Raw genomic sequence first — 17,301 nt, forward strand, 5'->3', positions numbered from 1 at the left:
GAACTCACTCTGTAGACCAGGCTGGTCCTGATCTCACGGAGATCCTCCTGCCTCTGCCTCCCGAGTGCTGGGATTAAAGGTGTGCGCCACTGCCTGGTGCAGTTTCATATCAAATGTCAGATACCACCAAAGTCCAGTTCGGTTTTATTGTGGTTCCTTACAGGAGCAGAAATGACTCAAAGACAGCTATATCTCTAAAGTCACCCTGGACATGGGTTAGTAAGACATAAAAGCTGGGGATCTGGAGGACACTGCACAGCCTGCAAGGAACTCAACAGGCTGAAGAATGTCCTTTCCAGGTAGCTTGGTTGGTCTGGGCCTCTTCCAGAAAGCTCTGCTGGTCTTTGTGTCTTCTAGGTCTCTGCTTCTTCCAAGCATCTGGGATTGTGGGATAGAGACAGTCTTCACTGCTTATAAACTACCCTCCCTAGTAAAACCGCTCAGTTTTAGGGACTTCCTGAAGCTATTCTGAGTTGTTTACTTCTTGTCTTAGTGACCTTCCCTGAAGGATGGAATGATAACACCCCCATAGCAAGAACTGCTTCTTTTCCTCCCAAACTCAGTGTAGCTGCTGTTCTGCCTATGTGGATAGTAAGTGTTGTGTGATCTCTCTTTGACAGCCACTATCTTTACCAGATCTAGTTATGCTTGTTGACTGCTGATGTTCCTTTATAGAAGGAGGAGGAGGTGGAGATGGTCATGAGACACTCACCTGAATATCCAACCACTCTTCGCAACCAGTTGTATGCAATTCTATAACTACATGGGCCTCAGGCCTGGGGTCTCAAAGGGGGTTAGACTATATAGGTTAGGTAGGACTAGAGAGGGAACTCCATTTGCACAAGCCATGGGGAAGCCATCATCCATGAGGGGCGAAGACTCTCTAGTGTGGCTGCTTTGGGTTTGACTCTTGTCAGTAACCTCTTAGATAGGCTCTGTAAGAAAGATTGCGGGCGGTGGTGGCACACGCCTTTAATCCCAGCACCCAGGAGGCAGAGCCAAGCAGATCTCTGTGAGTTCGAGGCCAGCCTGGGCTACCAAGTGAGTTCCAGGAAAGGTGTAAAGCTACACAGAGAAACCCTGTCTCGGAAAAAAAAAAGAAAGAAAGATCAATGATGCCAGGCAGGAGTGGTGAATGCCTTTAATCCCAGCACTCCAGAGGCAGACGCAAGCCAATCTCTGTGAGTTCGAGGCCAGCCTGGTCTACAAAGCAAGTTCCAAGACAGCAACCCCTGCATAGGCGATGACTTCCTGAAAGTTCCATTGGTGGAGTATCCCTTTAGTTAACCTAACCCTCCAGCATAGTGGTTCTCAACCTTCCTAACGCTGTGACTCTTTACTACAGTTTCTCATGTTGTGGTGACCCCCAACCATAAATTATTTTCGTTGCTACTTCACAACTATACTTTTGCTACTGTTATCAATCTTAATGTAAATATCTTAAGTGACACCCGTGGAAAGGTCATTTGACCCCCCCTTGGAGGGTTGTGACCCAAATGTTGAGAACCACCTCTCTCGTACCTTCTGAGACCAATGCGGCTGGGAGAGGCAGAAGGGAGAATGAAAAGCTATAAGATCAAGTGGCTGTTAATAGTCCCAACCTTGTGAGGGTCCCCTGCAGAAAATCACATCTGTTCTGACTTCTGGCCGTAAAGACCATTTCCTGTTAGGAGAACAGAGTTCTAAGTCCTTCTGGTCAAGAGTGTCAAAAACAACGATGGTAACTGCTAAGCAGAGGCTATGAAGTGAGTTTGTGTGTGTGGTTTTGTTTTTTTGTTCAATTTATGTGTTGTAGAATGCAGACAGGTGAGGGTAGACAGCTGCACCTGAGTGAAGCCCCACCTCAGGAAGAGGAAGACGTAGCACGGCCCCACTGAAGCTTGTCTGCTCATGGGGCTGTAGCCAACTCACATGCTGCTACCTGGAAGTCCTGGGAAGGCGTTCAACAAGTTTCCGGGGGTTGATGCTGCAAGCCAGGGTCCATGCTGTGAAGCCTAGATTCTGAACCTTATCATCCCAAATTATTTAGGTCCCTCCCCCATGCCTTTTTATGAGTGACTCTAGCTATAGGGTGGCTGGTGACCCATCTCCTAATGTTGATGAAGTCTTTCATCTCCTTTTCACCACCACTTCTCTCTTTAATTGGTGTGCTGGAATAGGTGATGGAGCAGAGCCAGCTGGGCTGCTGCAGCAGAGGCTCTACCTCGAAAACTCGGAGTACAGGAGCTGGGGCTGCTGCAGTGGAGGCTCTACCTCAAAAACTCAGAATACAGGAGCTGGGGCTGCTGCAGAGGAGGCTCTACCTCGAAAACTCAGAATACAGGAGCTGGGGCTGCTGCAGCAGAGGCTCTACCTCGAAAACTCAGAATACAGGAGCTGGGGCTGCTGCAGTGGAGGCTCTACCTCGAAAACTCAGAATACAGGAGCTGGGGCTGCTGCAGCAGAGGCTCTACCTCGAAAACTCAGAATACAGGAGCTGGGGCTGCTGCAGCAGAGGCTCTACCTTGAAAACTCTGAGTACAGTACAAGTAGAGAGTCACCAGCAGTACTCACAGGGAAACTGGGTTAGGTTGCTCCAAGCCCACTGGCCCATGCAGGTGTGGCTGTCCAGAGGAAGTAACTGGTACGCAGACTGCAAGGTGAAGATGTGTCCTGCAGCTCCTCTTGCCCACCAGCTGGGACCCTGGCTATGACCCCATATACCTGGCCAACCAGGCTACAGCATGGTGGCTCTCAACCTTTCTAATGCTGCGACCCTTCAATACAGTTCTTCATGTTGTGGTGATCCCACCCCACCAACCATAAAATTATTTTCGTTGCTACTTCATAACTTTAATTTTGCTACTGTTATGAATCAGGTTTTGTTGTTTGTTTTATTTTCCAAGCCAGGGTTTCTTTGTATAATAGCCCTGGCTGTCCTAGAACTCATTTTATTGACCAGGCTGTTCTCAAACTCACAGATATCCACCTGTCTCTGCCTCCCAAGTGCTGAGATTAAAGGCATGCACCACCACTGCCCAGCTACTGTTATGAATCATAACATAAATATCAAATATGCCAGATATGATATGCGACTCCTGTGAAAGGGTCATTTGACCCCCCAAAAGGGGTCATGAGCCATAGGTTGAGAACTACTACCCTAAAGGCAGCATCTGTGGCACCTAGTATGTGAAAGTCCATCTTCCAGTGAACTTAAAAGGAGTCAGCTGAAGCCAAGTATGGTGGCCCATGCCTGTAATTTTTTTTTTTTTTTTTTTTTTTGCCAGAGCTGAGGACCGAACCCAGGGCCTTTAGCTGGCTATTATTGAGCTAAATCCCCAACCACTCCATGCCTGTAATCTTAACACTTAGGAGGCAGGGGCAGGAAGATCAGGAGTTCAAGGCCAGTCTTCTCACCTGGTCTCACCCTCCCCCCATTTTTTTTAATGGATACTGAGAAAAATGGATAGTATGCTGGTTACTTTTTTTTTTTTTTTGGTCAACTTGACACAAGCTAGAGTTATCCAGGAAGAGGGAACCTCAAATGAGAAAATGCCTCCTCCACCAGATTAGCCTATAGCAAAGCCTGTGAGGCATTTCATTTTCCCTTTGGCATGTCTGGAACTCCCTATATAGACCAGGCTGGCCTTGAACTCACAAAGATCCACCCCAACTGTTGAGATTAAACACCAGCCCATTTTCTTAATTAATGATTGATATGGGAGGGCCCAGACACTGCCGGTGGTGCCAACCCTGAGCAGGTGGTTCTGGGTTGTACAAGAAAGGAGGCTGAGGGTTGGAGAGACGCTCAAACTGAACAAACAAAAGACAAGGAAGTGGTCCGAACAAGCCAAGAGAAGCAAGCCTGGAAGCAGTCTTCCTCCAGATTCCTTTCTTGAGTTCCAACCTTGACTCTGAGTGATAGACTGTTACCTGGTAGTGTAAGGTGAAATCAACCTCTCCGAGTTGCTTTTGCTCGTGGTGCTTATCACAGCGATACAAAGCAAACTAGGATAGATGGTAAACAAAATATTGAGAGGAAGTATCTGACATACGTGTGCGTGTACTAACTTGAGCCAGCATATTCAAGGAACTGTGAATCAATAATGAGGGAGAACACCATAAGAATGTTGTCCTCACGGTTCTTATTATTGACTGAAGAGACAGCTCCCATCTCCACCTTCTCAACCTACTACTTATTCATTAGGGACGGATTCCAGGAGAGATACAGAATCAAGGGCAAGGGAGGGGTCACCCGGCAGTCTAATGCAAAACCAGGAACACTCTTATCTGGGAAGCGGGAACTGGTGACTTTGCCAGAGGCTGCCCAGGCGGCCACACACCTGTTGGATTCTCAGACTGCGAATCAGCTTGTCTGCTTGTAGGCAGGGGCTGCGCCAAGCCGGCCTTACACGATCGGGTGGGCGCACGGAGGGGTGCATCTCCTCGTAACTAAACTGGGGCAGTAGAGCGCTACGAGGTCCCACAGCTGGAGAGAGGGATGCACCTCGAGGTTCACCCGCTGGGGTGGGCGCACCTGTAGGGGAGGCACTTCTGGAAGCCAGAGCGGGCTCAGGGGATTAGCATGGCTCTGGAGCGTTGAGGACTGCAAAGTCTCATCCATCTGCAGGCTGTTGGGGTCTTAGGCTTAGGGCGCGAGTCTCAGTAGAAGCAGGCAGGCTGTCCGTTCAATCTATACATCCGAGCTCTAGAGAGCGACCCCACGTCGGCTCTACCCTCCCTGGATCGGTGGAAAATAACCAAGGACCGTGGGCGTGGCCTACAGCGTCTGCCTCCAAGTACAAGGGCGGGGCTCGCCTCTAGGGGGTGGGGCCTCACTTAACTTTGGCTCCGATTGGTCAGGACGCGCGGAGCATTGTGGATCGCCGCGCTTCTGCTGCCTCCTCAGCTGAACGCTCCTCGCCATGTCGGGGTCCCCGGTAAAGCGCCAGAGGATGGAGTCCGCCCTGGACCAGCTCAAGCAGTTCACCACCGTGGTGGCCGACACGGGTGACTTCAATGGTGAGAGGACGCGCCCCGAATGAGCTGCGGCACCCCCAATTTTGGGATCAGGACCGGTGTGGGTGTTTGGGGCGGGGCCTCGCGGGCGCTGGAGCCCGAATTGGCGAGTCTGCCGAACTCTGAAGGTCCTACACCGGCCTCCGGGTTATTGGTGACCCTGGGAGCCCCTTGCGAAACTTCGGTGGGTCGAGGCGATCTAAGGAAGAGTCCCGCTGACCCCTGGTGTCCAGCCTACAAAAACACAGGCTCAGCTTTGGAGCCGGTGCTGTCTGCAGGGCCGGGACGGCCTCTGTGGACACCACCCGCTTTTGCAGCTTGTTGCATTGGCTTTCCAAGGTGGCAGCTGGTTACTGTCCGGGTACCCAGTACTATTGGAGTCAGACCAGATGCACACACTAAATCACGTGGTTATTCTATTGCCAAACATCCTTTTCTTCTGAGACAGGGTTTCACAGGCTGCCCTGGAACTCCTGGTAATCCTTCTGTCTTAGCCTCTTAGTGCTGGATCGGGCAGGGCCACCACACCCAGCTTCAGCACTCAGATTTTCCTGGACTTGAAGAGAACTTGGAAGACATAGGTAGAAAGGCTTGGCCTGCTAGTCCAACTCTCAGCCTTGTAGAGTGGTCTGGCTGAACTTGTTTCACATCTGCTGTGAACATGAGACTTTGAGGAAATGCTCCACGAGAGCCCAGTACAAAAGCACCTGCTCTTTCTGCTTTCTCACGGTGACTTGAGAAACAGGCTTTAATTACTCATGAGTAAGTACATTGTTTATCTCTCAGAGTCAGAGTGATTAGGCATATTTGGGCTGCTTTAAATATAAAGGAAGGACAGTCCTGACGTGGGTCTCGAAGCGAATCTGTCTGACAGAAGCTAGGCGTTTGTCAGAGAGCTTCTAGAAATCCACCTGGGAGTCCTGAGGTCTGTCTTCTGTGAGTGTAGTGCAGATCTTTCTGGCTAACGTTTATGAAGTGTGCAAGAGCCAGGCATGGTGGCACATGCCTGCATTTGGGGCATATCTTTCTGGCTAATGTTTATGAAGTGTGCAAGAGCCAGGCATGGTGGCACATGCCTGCATTTGGGGCATATCTTTCTGGCTAACGTTTATGAAGTGTGCAAGAGCCAGGCATGGTGGCACATGCCTGCATTTGGGGCATATCTTTCTGGCTAATGTTTATGAAGTGTGCAAGAGCCAGGCATGGTGGCACATGCCTGCATTTGGGGCATATCTTTCTGGCTAACGTTTATGAAGTGTGCAAGAGCCAGGCATGGTGGCACATGCCTGCATTTGGGGCATATCTTTCTGGCTAATGTTTATGAAGTGTGCAAGAGCCAGGCATGGTGGCACATGCCTGCATTTGGGGCATATCTTTCTGGCTAACGTTTATGAAGTGTGCAAGAGCTAGGCATGGTGGCACATGCCTGCATTTGGGATGCAGAGGCAGGCAAATCTCTTATATTGGAAGCCAGCCAGGGCTACATAGTGAGACCCTATCTCAAACAAAAATAACAAAAGTACATTCATTGATAGTGTAGCTTAATACAAGTTAAATAATTACAAGCACTGCACTAGATTTGATGTCTATTGTGTGGTGAAGGTTTCTTAACTCCTTGGGTGTCACAGGCCCCTGAAAATAGAATCTGATGCCTAGAACACTTGTCCCCTTCATTTTCCACTAAATGTAAGGGTCGTTGGGCCTTAAAGCCCATCTGTAGGGGTGGGATAGGGATCAAGCCCAGGGTTTCACACAGGTGCTCTTCAACTGAGCTGTCTCCAGGAGCCTTTGGGTCTGCAGTTTTATATGAAGAAAGCTACATTTTCTGTGCACCCTTCAGTGGGTTCACACCTGAGCCAGCACCACTCCAGAGCACATTTCCCCCTACTTGTTATTTTGAAATAATTACAGGCTCCCAAGATGTTGCAAAAGTAGCCCATGCACCCTTTGCCCAGTTTCCCTGATGTCCAAATCAGGAAGCGGACACCAGTGAGCCATGCAGTGTGCTGCCTGCAGACCAGGCCTGCTGTGGTCGGTCTTGCAGCAGTTTCATAATGTGTAGACTTATATTAGCACTATGAGGACACAGAATTATCCTGTTCTTAGCCTCAAAAGACTTACGGTGGCGTAGACCTGTAATGTAATCTCAATATTAGGGAGGTCAAGGCAGGAGGATTACAAGTCTTTTTTGGTTTTGGTTTTGGTTTTTCAAGACAGGGTTTCTCCGTGTACCTTTGTGCCTTCCCTGGAACTCACTCTGTAGCCCGGGCTGGCCTTGAATTCACAGAGATCCTCCTGGCTCTGCCTTCTGAGTGCAGGGATTAAAAGCGTGCACCACCACCTCCCACCTACAAGTTTTAGCGGTGGCGGCCACTCCTTTAATCCTAGCTTGGGAAGGCAGAGCCAAGTGGATCTCTGTGAATTCAAGGCCAGCCTGGGCTACCAAGTGAGTTCCAGGAAAAGTGCAAAGCTACACTGAGAGACCCTGTCTCGAAAAACCAAAAAAAAAAAAAAAAAAAAAAAAAAAAAGTTAAGCAAGCTCATGAAGCTGGACATTGGTGCTCTGCATCTGTTCCTGTGCCTGTCACTTGGATAGCTGAACTGACAGGGCCTCGTTGGCTTTTCTGAATTCCTGAGTAGGGGAAAAACTAGTATATTAAAAGAGCTAATACAGATTGGCATAATAAGCACCTCCCTCCCCCCAAAACTAAACAAACCTAAAGAGAGAATTGCTGAAGGAGTGTTATGTCATGTGGGCATGCTTGGCAGTGGTTTAGGATTAGTGCGCCTCCTACTGGCTGCGGGGCAATAGGACAGACTTGTAGAGTATGTTCTTCTAGTATCCTTTTTTTGTTTGTTTGTTTTGTTTTTGTTTTTCGAGACAGGGTTTCTCTGTGGCTTTGGAGGCTGTCCTGGCACTCGCTTTGTAGACCAGGCTGGCCTCGAACTTACAGAGACCCACCTGCCTCTGCCTCCCGAGTGCCGCCGCTGCCACCGGGCTCTTCTAGCATCCTTATACTTCCCTTCCAAGTCATTAAAAATCAGCATTTATGGGAGGATGATTGTTCTGGGGTGCCTAGTTTTGTTTGGTGGTGTTGTGGTTGTTGCTTGCTTTGCTTTGTTTCGAGATAGGGTCTCACTGTGTAGACCTGGCTAGCCTGGAACTTACTATGTAGACTGGGCTGGCCTCAAACTCTGGCTTATTTTTAAACAAATAAAAAAATGTTGCAAATTAAAAAAAAAAAAAATCACACACCAATATGGTGTGGTCTCTTGGTTTGAGACAGAGTCTCAATATGTAGCCCTGGCTGGTCTGGAACTCACTAAGACCAAGCTGGCCTTGAACTCAGAGCTCCTTCTGTGTATGCTTCCAGGGTGTTGGGATTACAGGCATGTGTCACCACACTTAGCTCATGCTTTGGTCTTTTGAGACATGGTCTTCCTCTGTAATCCAGGCTGGCTTTAAACTCTCAGTCATCTGAACTAGGATCATAGGCTGTGCCGCTGTTCCCAGCTCAAGTGTGTGGCGTTGACTATTGTCTTCACGGAAGCCAGCCTCTCTGGAGCTGCTGTGAGCATCGTCACTATGCTCCACTTGGGCACTCTTCCCCATCTCAGGTGAAAGCTGCCTCTTGTCACTATGACAAAATACCTGAGAGAGGGCTGGAGAGGTGGCTCAGAGGTTAAGAGCACTGACTGCTCTTCCAGAGGTCCTGAGTTCAATTCCCACATGGTGGCTCACAATCATCCATAATGAGATCTGGCGCCCTCTTCTGTATCCATAATAAATCAATTTTTAAAAAAATACCTGAGAGAAAACTTAAGGGAGGGATGATTTGCTTCGACCCATAGTTTCTAAGGTTTCAGTCTGTGGTGTCAGAGGTCACAGGTAAAGCAGAGCAGCTCCTCTCAGGGCAAACAAGAAAAGGGAGATAGTACCTGTGCTAGCAGACTGTCTCCTCTCACTCCACTGGGCTCCAGTCTGTGGGGTGTGCTATCCACATTCTTAGGGGGTCCCTCCCTAGTTCATCCTCCTGGAAGCACAGACAAGCCCCAAAGTAGTTTAGATCTAGATGCTTCTTGGCCCAGTCCAGCTGATAACAAGATTAACCATCCTGCCTGCTTTTGAAATTTATTTACCTAGCCATTGATGAGTACAAGCCCCAGGATGCCACCACCAACCCATCCTTGATCCTGGCTGCAGCTCAGATGCCTGCTTACCAAGAGCTGGTGGAGGAGGCCATTGCCTATGGCAAGAAGCTGGGTGGGTGAGTATGGGCGATGGAGAGCCCCCGCAGGTCCCACTCCCAAATCTGCCATATTTTTCTTCCAGTCCAACACTGTCTTTTGTTCATTGAGATGTGATTCGTATGGAGTAAATCACTCTCACTGGATATGTGGCTCTAAGGCTTGCCAGTGTGAACACCTGTAGCTGAGATGTAGAACACTGACGGCCTTCCAGGTTCCTGTCTCTGCCGGGCTATCTATGGCTCTGACAGCCACGCTTTGCCTTCTGGTTGTCATTACTTTCTTTGGTTTTTGTTAGTTTTTTGAGACAGGATCTCTACATAGCCATGGCTGTCCTGGAACACACTATGTAGAGCAGGTTGGCCTCACAGAGATTCACCTGCCTCTGCCTCCTGAGTGCTAAGTGCACCACCTTGCCCAGCTGTCACTACTGTTTAACAACAGGGTAATGAATTTCAGTAAACTGTGCATTGGCACAACCATCACCACAATCTTGATCCTCCTCCTTCTACCTCCTTGTCTATGTCTTCAGCTTCTTTCCTGTTCCTATGATAAAAGGTATCCCTGTGTAGCCAGGCTGCTCTTAAGCTTGCCTGCCCAAGTGCTAAGATAACATTATGTGTCACAGTGCTGGCCTCCAATCTTTTTCTTGTGCCTAGTTTTTTTTTTTGAGCTGAGGATCGAACCCCAGACCTTGCACTTGCTAGGCAAGCGCTCTACCACTGAGCTAAATCCCCAACTCCTCTTGTGCCTAGTTTTACCTCTTCCACATTAACACACAGATCGTAAATGTGTAGTCCTCTTTGATATGGTAATTGTAATATTTATGAGGTATGATGTGATAATTTTATATATGTATATGGTGTGTGATGATTGGCATTTCACTCTCCTTTCTTGGGATTTCATAAAAATATAATTTTATGCTGGGTGTGGTGGTGCATTCCTTTAATCCCAGTACTCTGGAGGCAGAGGCAGGCAGATCTCTGAGGCAGAGTTTGAGGCCAGCCTGGTTTACACTGTGAGTTCTAGAATAGCCAGAGCTATACAGAGAAACCCTGTTTTGAAAAACCAAAAAAGAAAGAAAGAAAGAAAGAAAGAAAGAGTTCTGAAGATGATGGTGGTGTGATTTAATTTAACGTTGTTGAACTATAAACTTAAAATGGTCAAGATGGCATGTTTATGGCTATTTCACTATAATAAAACAGTGCCTACCTGCCTTCCTCCCTCCCTTCCTTTTCTTCCTTTCCCAGGCTGGCCTCAAACACTGGAATCTTTCTTCCTGAACTACCCTGCAAGTGCTGAAATTAGTAGTTCTATGAGTTTGAGGCCAGACTGGTCTATCTAGTGAGTTCCAGGACAGTCGGGGCTTTATATAGAGACCCTGTCTCAAACAAAACAAAACAAGTAGCATGTGCTCTCATGCCCATGGTAGGGAGGATGAAGGGAAAGAAATTTGGCAAATGAGTAACAGTTGGTCTTACAGGTTCCCCAAAGCCTTCAAAGTTTCTTATACAACTTTACCTCTGAATTTCAGGCCACAAGAGGAGCAGATTAAAAATGCTATTGATAAACTTTTTGTGCTGTTTGGAGCAGAAATACTAAAGAAGATTCCAGGCCGTGTATCCACAGAAGTGGATGCAAGGTAGGTGGAGAATAGGGTCGGGAGGCAGCGGGTATCCTGGTGGCATCAGTGGCTGAAGAGGTAGTTTGGTCTTTATGTTCTCCACACTCATTTAGTAGTGTCATATTATACTGAAAGACTATACAGAACTGATGGCCTAGAACTCTCTGATTAATGACTGATCTTGAGTCTTGTGTCTTTTATGAAAATATACTTGCACTAAGGTGTCCAGAAATTTGGTGACTTTGTTGTTAGTTTTTTTGTGGGTTTTTTTGTTTTTTTTGTGTTTTTTTGTTTTGTTTTGTTTTTTTAAAGAGCTGAAGATTGAACCCAGGGCCTTGTGCTTCCTAGGCAAGTGCTCTACCACTGAGCTAAATCCCCAAACCCCCCCTTTTTTTTCCTTTCTTTTTCGAGACAGGGTTTCTCTGTAGTTTTGGTGCCTGTCTTGGAACTCTTTCTGTAGACCGGGATGGCCTCGAACTCGCAGAGATCAGCCTGGCTCTGCCTTCCAAGTGCTGGGATTAAAGGCGTGCACCACCACTGCCTGCAGCCAGTGCTCTTAACTGCTGAGCCATCTCTCTCGCCCACAGCCAGTGTTCATAAGCACTGAGCCATCTCTCCAGCTTTTGGGTGTTTTGTTCTTTTTTTTTTTTTTTAAGATTTATTTATTTATTATGAATACAACAGTCTGCCTTCATGTATGCCTGCAGGCCAGGAGAGGGCACCAGATCTCACTATAGATGGCTGTGAGCCATCATGTGGTTGCTGGGAATTGAACTCAGGACCTCTGGAAGAACAGCCAGTGCTCTTAACCTCTGAGCCATCTCTCCAGCACTTGTTCTTTTTAATGTAACTTAGTGACAGGGTCTCATGTAGTCCCAGCTGACCTCAAACTTACTATGTAGCTGAGATTGACCTTGACCTTATATGTTCCTGCCCTTACCTCAATGCTGGATACAAGAGTACCCCACCATATTTAGTTTATGTGATGTTGGGGATTTGGGCTTTATGCATGATAGGCAAGTGCTCTACCAACTCAGCACAGCTCTGATCCCATTTTCTGTTTGGTTTGGCTTTTTATTTATTTTTAAGGCCAAAGTCCCTTTTTGAAAGATTTATTTATTTTTATTTTATGTGTATGAGTGTTTGCCTGTATGTATGTACACCACATATGTGCCTGGTCCCTGTGGGGGCCAGAAGAGGGCATTGGATCCTTTGGATCTGAAGTTACATAAGGTTGTGAGCCTGCCATATCGGTGCTGGGAACCAAACCTGGGTCTTCTGCAAGAGCAGCAAGTGCTCCTAACTCTTAACCACTGAACCATCTTTTCAACCTCAAGGCAGCGTCACTTGCAGCACAGGCTGACCTTGAACTCCCAATTCTCCTAAGTGCTGGTTACAAGGTTTGGCTGCCAGGCCTGCTTCTGAAATTGGGTCTCAAGTTGCTCTGTGTCCAGAGAAGGGGGTGGGTCGGGTTGCCCAGAGAGCCACCCAGCTACAGAATACCCTGCTTCTAACATGCTCCATTGGTGGATATCCTGTGTGATCTGAGTACCTGGGATATCCTTGCTTTTACAGGCTTTCCTTTGATAAGGATGCAATGGTGGCCAGAGCCAGACGCCTCATTGAGCTTTACAAAGAAGCTGGGATCAGCAAGGACAGAATTCTCATCAAGTTATCCTCAACCTGGGAGGGAATTCAGGCTGGAAAGTAAGTATTCCCTACATGGAGGCAGATTCTGATTCTGATACTAATTCTTTTCCTGGACAGCTGGCACCAGTTTCTAGGGGTCAAAGTTGGGGGCCCTTGAGACAAGCCTGCGCTCTGCTCCAGGGTCAGCTCAGACAGAGCCTCTTCACAGTGGCCAGTTAAGAAAGAATGCCTTTCTTACACTTCCAGGTCTCAGTCTCCTACTGGAACAGTGAAGCCAAAACTTGTATAAGTGTTAAGGAAACTAATTGTCATACAAATAGTATGCTCTAAGTGGAAGAGAATGCAAAATGGTGAAAAACAGTCAGACTCTTCATTGATGCCCCCTCTAGAAGTCATTCCTGCCATTCTAGGTCCTGAGCAGCAGAGATACTCCTTTCCTCTGCAGTGTTTGCTCTTTCCTCACCCAGAACCTGGGTTTGCCTGTTCTGGACATCCCATATAAGGGGAGGCAGATCATACGTGCGTGAACTCTCGTGTCTGTCCTGTCTCCTGGCTGGACTTTATTCCAGTGGTGGGTGGATCGTGTCTCTGCGTTTGTTTCTTGTTGGGCATCGGGGTCTCTTGAGAATAATGGTATGAAGACAGGCGTATGTACATTTTGGTGTGGACATGGGTTTCCTTTCTCATGGGCAGATGCAGAGAAGTAGGCTCACTGGGTCACATGGTCAGTAGAGGAGGAGACCCTCTCCCCTTCGGCTGAGCCAACATGGTATGAACTACACTTGTGCTTGGACACTCAAGTAGCCACAGGTGGAGGCATCTCTGAAACTGGCTCCCGGGAAGGGAGCTGTGGCTGGAGTAGCTCAGGCCTCAACTATGTGGTGGTCGTGCTGCCCAGGAGTGAGTATTGGGCCAAGGGGCTTCTTAGGAGACAGACTGGGCTTGCTGCAGGGTAGCTCCAGGAAGAATTGGGTCCTAATCACCCTAGGTAATGACCCGCTGTTTCTAGCCTAGGAGTAGAACGAAGAGAGCTTTGATGAGGGGTGGGACCCTGACTGCAGCACTGGAGCAGATACGGACACTTCAGGGCCTTTATCTGTTATGCAATGTGGATATGTTGAAGGAAGTCCTGGTCACTCTGTCCAGACCCACCAGGCTGAGTCTCAAGCTTGTTCTTAACTGTGTACAGCCCTGTTCCTGCCCCTGCTATTAAGAAACTGAAGGGCGGTGGTGTCGCACGCCTGTAATCCCAGCAGTCTGGAGGCAGAGGCAAGTGGATCTCTGTGAGTTTGAGGCCAGCCTGGTCTACAGAGTGAGATCCAGGACAGCCACCAAAACTACAAGGAGAAACCCTGTCTCGAAAAACAAAAACAAACAAAAAGGAACTGAAGACTCTTGGGGAGCAACAGGTGCCAGAGGTCAGACTTAGGCTACACTCAGCAACACCCGTGCCCATCTTGTCCACAGGGAGCTGGAGGAGCAGCATGGCATCCACTGCAACATGACACTCCTTTTCTCCTTCGCCCAGGCTGTGGCCTGCGCTGAAGCGGGGGTGACGCTTATCTCTCCCTTTGTGGGGCGTATCCTTGACTGGCATGTGGCAAACACAGACAAGAAATCCTATGAACCCCAGGAGGACCCTGGTGAGCTACTTTTTAAGATCCTGGGGCAGGGCAACTACTGTGTTGATGAGCAGGGCTGGAGGACGAGGTCAGGGCGGGGTCAGACAGCAGCTCAGGCGGCTCTAAGGCCATCCTGGAGCATGCCTACATTTCCTCCAGGTGTAAAGAGTGTCACCAAAATCTACAACTACTACAAGAAGTTTGGCTACAAGACCATTGTCATGGGCGCCTCTTTCCGTAACACCGGTGAGATCAAAGCACTGGCAGGCTGCGATTTCCTCACCATCTCACCCAAGCTCCTCGGGGAGCTGCTCAAGGATAGCACCAAGCTGGCACCTGTGCTTTCCGTCAAAGCGGGTAAGGCCAGGGGGCCCGATAAGGACCTCTGTGTGGGCGGAGCTAAGGCCTGACCTTGATGGGAGATACTCAGCCTAGGCTGAGGGACAGTTATGAGTCGAAGGGTAAGGCAGGCATGGAGAGCTGTGATATCCCCCAGCCCAGACCAGTGACTTGGAGAAGATACATCTGGATGAGAAGGCCTTCCGTTGGCTGCACAATGAGGACCAAATGGCTGTGGAGAAGCTCTCTGATGGGATCCGAAAGTTTGCTGCTGATGCCATAAAGTTAGAGCGGATGCTCACGGTGAGTCCTGTGTGGGTAGCTTCGGGCCTTTTCTCCTTCACCCGGGGGCAAAATTGGTGCAGAGTTGAAACTTACTCCAAGAGCCTTCAAGGCATGGTAGCACCACCTATAGTCCCATCATTCTGGAGAGTGAGGCAAGAGGATCACAAATTCAGTAGCTTGGGCCAGGAATGCTAGCTAGTACATGCCCATAGTCCAAGCACTTAAGAGAGACTATCTCAAGAAACAAACCTAGGGCCAGGCAGTGGTGGTGCGCGCCTTTAATCCCAGCACTTGGGAGGCAGAGGCAGGTGGATTTCTGTGAGTTCAAGGCCATCCTGGTCTACAGAGCAAGTAGGCTCCAGGACAGCCAGCTATACAGAGAAACAGGTGTGTGTGTGTGTGTGTGTGTGTGTGTGTGTGTGTGTGTGTGTGTGTGTACAGCTAGATAAAGATAGGTATATATATGTTTGGTTTTCTCTGGGACCATGGGTCCTGGCTGGTTGCTGAAGCCATTCAGGGACCTTGGTGGGTCTTGTCTGGGGCCCCCTAGGCCCTGTATCCCTGACAGAGTAAGGGCTGACATGACTCTACCTCTGGTCATTTCCAGGAACGAATGTTCAGTGCTGAGAATGGAAAGTAGCGCAGCACCTGAGGCTGGACCCCAGACCTGCACTGCCCTTGAGCTGGGTCCTAATTGCACATGGCTTGTGATGAATCTTGCATTTTTTAGTGATTGGAGAAGGGATGGATCATAGGTTTCTGATTTTATGTGAAATTTTGTCTAATTCATTAAAGCAGTCGCTTTTCCTATGTTGTGTTTCATTTCACCATCTTTGTCCCATCCTCCTAAGTACCAGTTGCTCAGAATTAGCTGTGACTGAGGCCAAGACAGGCAACTGTGGCCCTCGCCTCATCTTCTAAGCTCCACTGCACCACATCTGGAACATAGATGGCCTGGTGTCCCTGTACCCTGCCTGGTCTTAGAGGGTGCACTAGCAGAGTTGGAAGACAAATGGTGGGCTCTGCCCCTGGGGGGCTACAGTGTGGCGAGCTGCAGGAATATGAAACAGAAGTCCAGCTGTATATTATAAGCTATACCTTGACGAGGCCAAGGGTCAGTCGAGTGGGAAAGCCAATCAGCAAGGTCTATTGGTGTTATGCGGCTTAATATTCAGTTGTGTCTTGCTATGAATTCCTTGTGCTCATAATTCTCCTAAAGTGTGTATGTGAGTGAGTCTCTGTTTCAAAGCACCTGGATAGTCACGTAGACAGAACCTTCTGCCTCTGAGCTCCAGGCCCCTCTTTAGCATTTGTTTGAGTATCTGCCATTTGCAAATACCCTACTTAGCTACTTCCTAAGATAGAGTCAACCCCAAACAAAACCTTAAAACACAAGCAAGGAACAGACAGCTACCGGGCCATCTGTTGGACACCTGAACACCAACCCACCTCCAAACTAAGATAAAATGTCCTTTCTGAGACTACCTTTTTCACGGGCCAAATGACTGCCCACTAGAACAAGCTTTGTTTCTTGTGCAAATCAAGGCCTCCCCTCTCTTTCTCACTGCCCCAGAGAACCTCTTAGATCAAAGGGAGTTTCCCTTCAGCAGGCGTTTCAGGTTGTGATGCAGGTTGACTAGCTATCAGTACTCTTCCCTCGCCCTGTCAGGAAACTAGTGTCAGGAAACGGGCAGTAGAGGAAAAAACTGGCAGTTTTAACTTTTAGTGACCTACAGACTTTTCCTACCCTATCACCTGTAAGTCTATAGTTGATAGATTCATATGCCTTCACCTAACCACAGTAAGGATATATTTCTAGCACACAAAATCCTATTCTGATTTATCCCAACTACTGACTGACTCCACTCTTATCTCTCCCCTCTTGGGTTGCAAATAAAATTGCCAGGAAGCCTCTAGTGGGGACCCCTACTATCTTGTGCTGTATACAAAACATAAGGTGCTACTGTTTGGGACAGGATATAGAAGTCCCTGGAGAAGGACTGAAGGATGGAGAATGGAAGGGTTGAAGATGGGAGAGAACTAGGAATGGAGGGGACAGAGTTGAGGGAAGAAGGAATGGAAGGATTGAGGAATTGAAGATTAGCGGGAATTAAGAATTGAGGGAACAAGAAGAAGGGAACTGAGGAAATGGAGATCTGAGAGAGCTGAACTGGTGACTGAATGATGGTGACTGAGGAATAAACAAACTGAACTAAAGAGCTCCGAGCAACTGGATTCTTTCCCGTGCTGTTGGTACTGTCTCTCCTGGGCCCCTGGATGTGTATAAATTTAAGGCTGGACCTTAAGTATTATACAACACTACAGAGCCAGACCTGCCCACTGCCCAGAGTAAGTCCAGTGGTTTATTCTCCCATCTAGGTGCTCTGCCTGGTGTAGCCAGGTTCTAAAGAGCAGTGGCACCACCTTATGGGGACAGCATAGTATATGGCACTAGCTTTGAAGGGGCATGGAAGCACATGCCTATAATCCCAGTACCTGGAAGGCAGCAACCAGACTGTCCACATCTAAGAATAG

The 17,301-nt window shown here is 48.4% G+C and overlaps 1 protein-coding gene across 2 annotated transcripts; it reads left to right on the forward strand.

Moving 5' to 3' along the window:
• The first annotated feature begins 4,838 nt into the window (after positions 1-4,838).
• Positions 4,839-15,576, forward strand: Taldo1 (transaldolase 1). 2 transcript variants are annotated; one of them, XM_036208903.1, is made up of 8 exons: positions 4,839-5,001; positions 9,143-9,266; positions 10,781-10,888; positions 12,446-12,577; positions 13,988-14,163; positions 14,302-14,499; positions 14,639-14,784; positions 15,374-15,576. In XM_036208903.1, the coding sequence occupies exons 1-8, from the start codon at positions 4,905-4,907 to the stop codon at positions 15,404-15,406; spliced, it is 1,014 nt and encodes a 337-aa protein (XP_036064796.1). In that variant the 5' UTR covers positions 4,839-4,904; the 3' UTR covers positions 15,407-15,576. The 2 variants fall into 2 exon arrangements, with proteins under 2 accessions (XP_036064796.1, XP_036064804.1); XM_036208911.1 differs by lacking the exon at positions 4,839-5,001 and adding an exon at positions 5,486-5,760.
• Positions 15,577-17,301: the final 1,725 nt, after the last annotated feature.

This window comes from Onychomys torridus, chromosome 1, assembly GCF_903995425.1.
Source record: "Onychomys torridus chromosome 1, mOncTor1.1, whole genome shotgun sequence".
Lineage (NCBI taxonomy): Eukaryota > Metazoa > Chordata > Mammalia > Rodentia > Cricetidae > Onychomys > Onychomys torridus.

Excerpts from the sequence above, each read along its gene's own strand:
- Taldo1 (XM_036208903.1), top strand. The coding sequence starts at position 4,905 with ATGTCGGGGTCCCCGGTAAAGCGCCAGAGGATGGAGTCCGCCCTGGAC. Across the intron at positions 5,002-9,142 it reads CGACACGGGTGACTTCAATG|CCATTGATGAGTACAAGCCC; the intron begins GTGAGAGGACGC and ends TTATTTACCTAG. Across the intron at positions 12,578-13,987 it reads GAGGGAATTCAGGCTGGAAA|GGAGCTGGAGGAGCAGCATG; the intron begins GTAAGTATTCCC and ends TCTTGTCCACAG.